The sequence below is a fragment of the Rutidosis leptorrhynchoides genome, chromosome 7 (genome assembly GCF_046630445.1).
Source record: "Rutidosis leptorrhynchoides isolate AG116_Rl617_1_P2 chromosome 7, CSIRO_AGI_Rlap_v1, whole genome shotgun sequence".
Lineage (NCBI taxonomy): Eukaryota > Viridiplantae > Streptophyta > Magnoliopsida > Asterales > Asteraceae > Rutidosis > Rutidosis leptorrhynchoides.
Genome location: NC_092339.1, coordinates 310,065,346 through 310,073,194, shown reverse-complemented (window position 1 = coordinate 310,073,194; position 7,849 = coordinate 310,065,346). Strand labels below are relative to the sequence as shown.

The following is a 7,849-nucleotide window of genomic DNA, read 5'->3' as shown; positions in this document are numbered from 1 at the left end:
ATGGCATGGGCATCAACGCCTCGAAGTTTTGGAAGATGATCGGCCCAGCTACTCTTTGGGCTATTTAGATTGCCCGGAACGACATTATTTTTAATAGAAAGTTCACTTGTCGGTCGATTATCGTGAGAAACATCAAGCTAAAAGTGTTCTTATGGGCTACAAACTTAAACATTTGTAACGGCTTTCAAGCTTATATTTGAGATCAAAATCCCTTTTTGTTATATATGTAGGTATGTATTAGCATTACTTTCATTTTATGATCGAGTAAGTCTCAATCATTGTAATCTTTGTGAGTTTCTTCATTGTTTTGATGAAGTGATCGTCTATTATAAAATCTTCGCCTTTGATAAAAAAAAATCAAGGAGCAAATAATAATACTTCGTAATATAACTATTGACTTATTGCACATTGCACATTGCACATTTTCAATTAATTATTATTAACTCACTTTCTAAAATTGATATTGATATTTCTTCCTACTATTTATAGTTTCATAATTCTTCCTACTATTTATAGTTTCATAATTAGGTGTAAAAAAACAAATAACGCTTTCCAACTCCCAAGAGTTAATCACCAACACCCAAAAGTTAAATGCATTAATTTGGTCAAAATAGTGTGAATGAAATACAGAGAGAGAAATAAACAGAGGACGTGTCATGAATGAAAGGTGCATCTTAAGATGCTTGAATACTACTCCATAGTCCATTCTTTATATTTAATTTTAATTTTAATTCTAATTTTAATTCAAGTTTCTTTCTTTCAATCATATATCTTCAAAAATACATTCAAGAATTAATCTTTTTGGCCTAATCTTTGATTATTTGGTTCAAGATTAAATTTTTTCAACTGGGTTTAAATCAAGATTAGTTCTTAAGCATTTGGGAATCTACAAGTTACTGATTTGATTCTGAATTACGTACCTTTTTGAGATTATAGATTAATGGGTTGTTTTTCTTGTTTTGATTCAAAAAAAGAGGAAAAATCAAATCCTCAAAAAGTAGGGGCTGATCGCCTTGAAGTCCACCCATCTGCCCCTTCAAATATATCCAGATTACCTTCTGGTAAGGTTATTGTATTTTGTGTTTTTGTTATGATTTTGTTTATGATTTGAAGTATAAATTTATCAACAATGGTTAATTGATCTGATCTATTATATATGTAATGATGAAATCCCTATTGGCTGACTATTCACTTCAAATTGATGTAGACCCCATCAATTTTTTATATATACCATCATTTTCAGTTTTATATGACATGATATTTTTTATTACATGGCTAGAATGAATCACTTTCTAACTGATTGATCTTTTAGAATATTAAATCTATTTGACCTAATAATTATAAGCAAATCTAGTGACATTAGTAGTTCCATTCTGTGCAAATAAAGGTTTTGAATATTTATGAATTTTGTATTTTTCTTGTAGATGCAAATGGTTGGTTATGGTAATATGTACTGATTTAGTTAGTGTTAAATTGCTGGATTTGCAGGTGTCGATAGACTGAAAACTCGAAATAATGTGAGTTTGAGAAGGGAATCATCGGGTCCGAAAGATGGCCCGTATGGTCAGATTGCGGCTCATACGTTCACTTTTCGTGAGCTTGCAGCTGCAACGAATAATTTCAGCCCTGATTGCTTTTTAGGTGAGGGCGGGTTCGGCCATGTGTATAGAGGCCGTCTTCAGGGTAGTGGTCAGGTATTCTCTTTCAATTTTTCTAGTTTTACGTTTTACATGTCAGTGTATTTGAATACATTTCGGTTGTAGTTTTCGCAATCTTGATCTCATTGTTAGCTCTATTGTAACTGCTATTTTGGACAAGGGAACATAGAGTTATAGTATATGTGTTATAAAGTTTGATAGGATAGGATACACTAAGAACACCAATTGGGATTAGCTAGTTATTCTAGTCTACTTACATGCTCCGCAGGATTCTGTAAACACAACGGATACACGAACATGCATTATTTCGATTGTCACTTGTCAATTAGCTTAGTTACCTTATTTAGAGAAATATCAATACACGAACAAGCATAATTGTCAGCCTTAACAACATGACGACGAGTACACGAACAAGCATTTATTCAATTGTCTCTTTTCAATTAGCATATTTTTTGTGAATTCAAGTGTTTCAGACAGTCAGACCAGGGTATGTGCTATCATAGCAAACCTTTTCAGAATATGCATTACAATCATGGCTGTAAAAGTTCTTTGACTAGGTTGACTAGTCCCTCATTAGTTGGGATTTTAGGTTCTCTCACTAGTCTTCGACTTCCCCGATCTATTCGGACACAGTTGTCAAAATTCCAATATAGTCGGTGAAAGTCGGATTTGTTAGTTCAAAATTGTATCTATTTGGTCAAAGTAGGTAAAATACAGTCAAAGCCAAAGATGGTCGACGTTTGACTCGTCTCCGACTTGGTCGATTAGTCCCTAAAAGGTCCTGACCCCGACTAGCGACTTATACAACCTTGACTTGTTGCAGAACTCAAAATTACTCGGCAAGTACTCGGGTTTTGAAGCTCGGGGACTACTTGGAAATTACTCTTTCAAACTCGGTCAAACTCAGTCAAACTTGGTCAAACTCGGGATTACTTGGAAAATGGACCAAAAGTCGGAAATTCAGTCAAAATTGGTCAAAACTCGTCCAAAGTCTGTCAAAGTCATACTTAGTCAACATCCGAGTACTCCCGAAGTACTCCCCGAGTTGCCGAGTATTCCTAAAAAGTCCCGACGAGTCTCCCCAAGTAGCGATTTTTGCAACCTTGACTACAATGACAACTTCTGATTTTATGTACTGCAAAAATGGGCATAGTCTTCAAGCTGGAAATTATAATCAAGGATTCATTTTTCAATCGCCATCCATCTCACAAGACAGAACCTTGAGACTTGTTATCCATGATCTTGTTCAGATATACCGTAATTACTACATAATGTTACATTTTCTTTTTTCATGGCACAACGGTCCCACCCTAGTCATCATCTAGTCACTTATCTTCTGAAACCAAAAATATATTTTACACTACAAAACATTACAATAGCTATTTTATGGTATCAACAATGTGATAGGACTGAGAAATTGAGGTTAGCTTAGGATAAACAAGAAGTCAACATACGGGAGCAGACTTAGAAGGAATTAAGCACATGCCAGTTGGTAAGTTGTTGTTAGTTAGTAAGCATGTCCACGTGTCAAGATCTGGTTGGTGTAGTTTGTTAGAGGTGGTTAAACTCATTGTAATAAGTAGCAGCTAATTGTCATTGTAATGAGTATCAGTTTTCAATTCAACAAACATTCCTCTTTTCATCTCAATTCTTTGGAGAGCTTGTCCATCTCGAATTAGGACATATCACAATGTTGTTAGAGGCTGTATAATATGATGCATAAACAATGAATTATTTTGTTTAGAGCACTATTTCATTAGATCACATCTTACTCTACTAATCAATCCGTTCTGATAAGTTTATTGCTTAAATTTTTATGTGATTAAGTCCATTGTTTTACAGATTGTAGCTGTCAAACAACTGGATAGAAATGGGCTCCAAGGTAACCGTGAATTTCTTGTCGAAGTTCTTATGCTCAGCCTTTTACATCATCCCAACTTAGTCAATTTGATCGGCTACTGTGCCGACGGTGACCAACGACTTCTTGTTTACGAGTTCATGCCTCTTGGTTCATTAGAAGACCATCTTCACGGTAACTATCTTCGCAGTTTTTTTTTTTTTTAAAGATTTACATTTTGAAACTAATTATTTGATAATTGAAATTTGCAGATCTTCCACCAGATAGAGAAGCGTTAGATTGGAACACGAGAATGAAAATAGCTGCCGGTGCAGCACGAGGTTTAGAGTTTCTTCATGATAAGGCTAACCCTCCTGTTATTTACAGGGACTTTAAATCCTCAAATATTTTACTGGGTGAAGGATTTCAACCGAAGCTTTCTGACTTTGGGCTCGCTAAGTTGGGTCCCACTGGAGATAAGTCTCATGTTTCTACACGAGTGATGGGAACGTATGGTTATTGTGCTCCTGAATATGCCATGACTGGTCAACTCACGGTTAAGTCTGATGTGTACAGTTTCGGGGTCGTCTTTTTAGAGCTTATTACGGGTCGTAAAGCTATCGACAGTACTGCACCACAAGGACAACAGAACCTAGTCACTTGGGTAAATCCTTTGTTTTCATCATATGTCATTTTTTGTTTAATTAATTTGTTTAATTAATATATATTGTTAATGTTAATTGTTGAAGTTTTCCCGTGCCTTAAGGTTCTTATAAGATAGGTTGAAGAAACACTTACTCGGGAGTACTCGGTTGGGCACTTTTTAGGGATTACTCGGGGAGTCCTCAGTATTAGAATGTTGACCAAGTTTGAGTTTGATTGATTTTGACCGAATTTTGCCCAATTTTGACCGATCTTGACCGAGTTTTGACCGATTTTGACCAATTAAAGACCACTTTTTCGAGTAATCCCGAGTTTTGACCAATTTTTCGAGTAATCCCTACTTTGGCCGAGTTTTGATTGAGTTTGACCAAGTTTGACAAAGTTTGACCGAGTTTGATCGAGTACTCACCGAGTAATTCCAAGTTCTGCAACACCACTTCAATGATCATTTTTCTGACAACATCTCCTTACATATTTTTTAATTCTGATCATTTTTTTTCTTCTGTAATCAACTCGGGATTAATCAGGAAAATCGGTCAAAATTGGTCAAAGTCAAACTTGGTCAACATCCGGGTACTTGCGGAGTTGCCTAGTACTGCCTAAAAAGTCCCGACCGAGAACTTCCCGAATAGCGATTTTTGCAACATGATCATATGTCTTGTTTTATTAAATTAAATTAAATAAATCATTATATTAAGACAAATGCTATTGTGTGTGATTTCAGGCACGGCCGTTGTTCAACGACAGACGAAAGTTCGCATCTTTAGCGGACCCTAGGCTCGAAGGTCATTATCCAATGAGGGGTCTCTACCAGGCTCTAGCTGTAGCATCGATGTGCATCCAAGAACAGGCTGCTGCTCGGCCTCTCATCGGAGACGTAGTAACCGCCTTATCGTATCTCGCAAACCACACCTATGACCCTAGTTCTGCCACTGGTCAAAGTCAAAGACCAAACAACGGAAGAATTATAAAGAATGAAGAAGGTGGAGGTTCGGGTCGTAGCAGATGGGATCTAGATGGATCAGATAAAGGCGATTCGCCTAGAGAACTTCAAACTCCTAAGATACTTGCTCGTGATCTTGATCGAGAACGGGCAGTTGCAGAGGCAAAAATGTGGGTTGAAAAACGACGACAAAGTGCACAAGGCAGTTTTGATGGTAATAATGGATAGCGAACGAGCATTGGTAAGTTTGAGTTTGAGTTTTGTTGTTTTTCGGCACCCGATTTAGGAAAAAACTCGAGGAAGAGTGTATAGTAAACGATGAGGAGAATGGGTAAAACTTATTATGGTTTATGGTTGATTATTTTTTTCCTACACAAATAGGCATTATAGTGCTTTTGTGGCTGTGGCCTGTGGGTATCTTTTTTTGTTTTGTACTGTAACATATTTGGTTAATGATACACAACATGGTTTCGGTCCATTCTTTTAGCTTTAACTACTGTTAAACCCAAAAAAAAAATCAGTTTAATCGCCTTTGTCCGGTTAATGATCACCTTATATAGACAAATGGTGCGTCTGATTACCACTTAATTAAATGGTTCAGTGTTGAATGTTAAACCATTTAGCATTTATGGCGTTTATTTTTGATTTTGTGAATGACATATGGTGTTGAATGGTTAACATTCAGTGTTGAACCATTCAAATTTCAAATACTCTTAACCATTAAGCATTTAATTTTTTATGTAACTCTCTAAGTTATATCGAAAACACTTATTAAACTACTATATTGTTATTTTATTCATGTAAATGGTTAATATGATAATTTTACATCATAAACATTGTTCATTAAAATAATTATTAAATAGGTTATTCTCATTCATAATTAACTTCGTTCAGATTATGTGACGACCCGGGAATTTCCGACTAAATTTAAACTTAATCTTTATATGATTTCGATACGATAAGCAAAATATGTAATGTTGAGTCTAGAAAATTTTGAAACGATGTTCATATATTCATTTGATCTTCGACTGCTCCCGATGATTCACGAACCATTGCTTGTAAATATGTGGATATATATAAATATGTGTATATATAAATATATGTATAATATATATAATAACGTGAAATAATAAACTATTATATACATTTATTGTTATAAACAAATATGTACAATAAAATACTTTGTAATTAAAACTATTATTTTATATGTATATTTCTTGTATATATATATTGTAATATTTAATTTAATTATTTGATATATATTTATGTGCGTAGTAAATTTTTGTTATTTAAAACTATTTATATATATACATAGTGTATATTAAATATAATTAATTTTGAGCTTAAATGGTAAATGTCTGTAACTTTCGGTTGACGTTTAATTATTTTAAAATAGGTCTAATATATATATATATATATATATATATATATATATATATATATATATATATATATATATATATATATGAAGTTTTAAAATAAAAGTTATTCCAAAATTTGATTAAAAAGATAGTAGTTTTGATATATATTTTTTTTACCTTTTCGATCTAAGTTTTTGTACTCCGTACATATAAATTGGAACAGAAAAGAAATAATTATCGAATCTTTTTTATCAGGTTTCAAACAGGTAATGACTGAAATAAATAAATGGATTTAATTTTAAAATATAGGATTTTTCTGAATTAAATTTATCCGTAACTGTTTAGCATTTGACACGATATAATACTACCATGAATTAGTGTCGGCAGAGAATAGTATTAGTGTCACGAGAATTGAATTGTTTGAATTATTTATTGATGTTACGACTTCCTTTCTTTCCTATATTATATATACATATATATGCACACATTATGATCAACACAACCTAACACCATTGATCATCTCCTACTGCCACCCACTCCACCGGCGGTCACCATCGTGAAATACCATCATCACCTTCAACCTCCACAACCTACACACCACCATATTTAACCAGTCAACAACACCACCACTAGTCGAGTAAGTTTTTATGTTTTGTTTCTCTCCTGATCTTTCGACAGAACCACCACAAAGACTTATTTTATGCTACTAAATTACTATCTGTTATACTGCTATAAACAAGCCACAAACTACCGGTATCTTTACTGTATCTGTTTTTATATTTTTGTCCCCGTTTGCATTTATCCACGATTATCACCCAAGCCATCATCACCACTTAAAACCGCTGTCATTTACTCGTTCCCTCTACAGTATCGTTCGATTTCAGCAACCTATATCTGAGAATGGATGTTGTTTATGTTCCTTTCTATATTCACTGTTAACCACCTGCAGCTCCATTCACTTCTCTTAAAACTGCCACCCGTCACCTCCCTGCACAACCACCACAACCACCATGAACAACCATCTTCGACCACCTTAATGGAAGTATCATCATCACCTTTGCACCCTCATCAACCCCATCGAGCAACCACCTTCACGAATCTGTTTCCAGTAGGCTATTATGCTGCTATAAACCTCTTTGTTTATGATTCGATAACCTAAACAACTCAAACACCACCACTTCACAACTCCAAATAAACAACCACCATTATAAACCTTCAAAAACAAACCACGACTACTGCTATATCTTTACTGTTTCAGCCCCACAACACCACTTCCACGACCATCGTTGTTGCTACTGTTTGATTTAAATTACCATCAAAACACACCACTTCCTGTTACCTTGGTTCTGTTTCTATTCTATTCGAAAACCCAAGAACATAAACACCA

The 7,849-nt window shown here is 34.5% G+C and overlaps 1 protein-coding gene across 1 annotated transcript; it reads left to right on the top strand.

The window, feature by feature from the left end:
* The first annotated feature begins 645 nt into the window (after positions 1-645).
* Positions 646-5,579, top strand: LOC139857375 (serine/threonine-protein kinase PBS1-like). The gene is made up of 5 exons (XM_071846122.1): positions 646-1,061; positions 1,489-1,694; positions 3,501-3,690; positions 3,768-4,159; positions 4,883-5,579. Exons 1-5 carry the CDS (start codon positions 941-943, stop codon positions 5,327-5,329), a joined length of 1,356 nt encoding a protein of 451 aa, XP_071702223.1. The 5' UTR covers positions 646-940; the 3' UTR covers positions 5,330-5,579.
* The last annotated feature ends 2,270 nt before the right edge of the window (positions 5,580-7,849 follow it).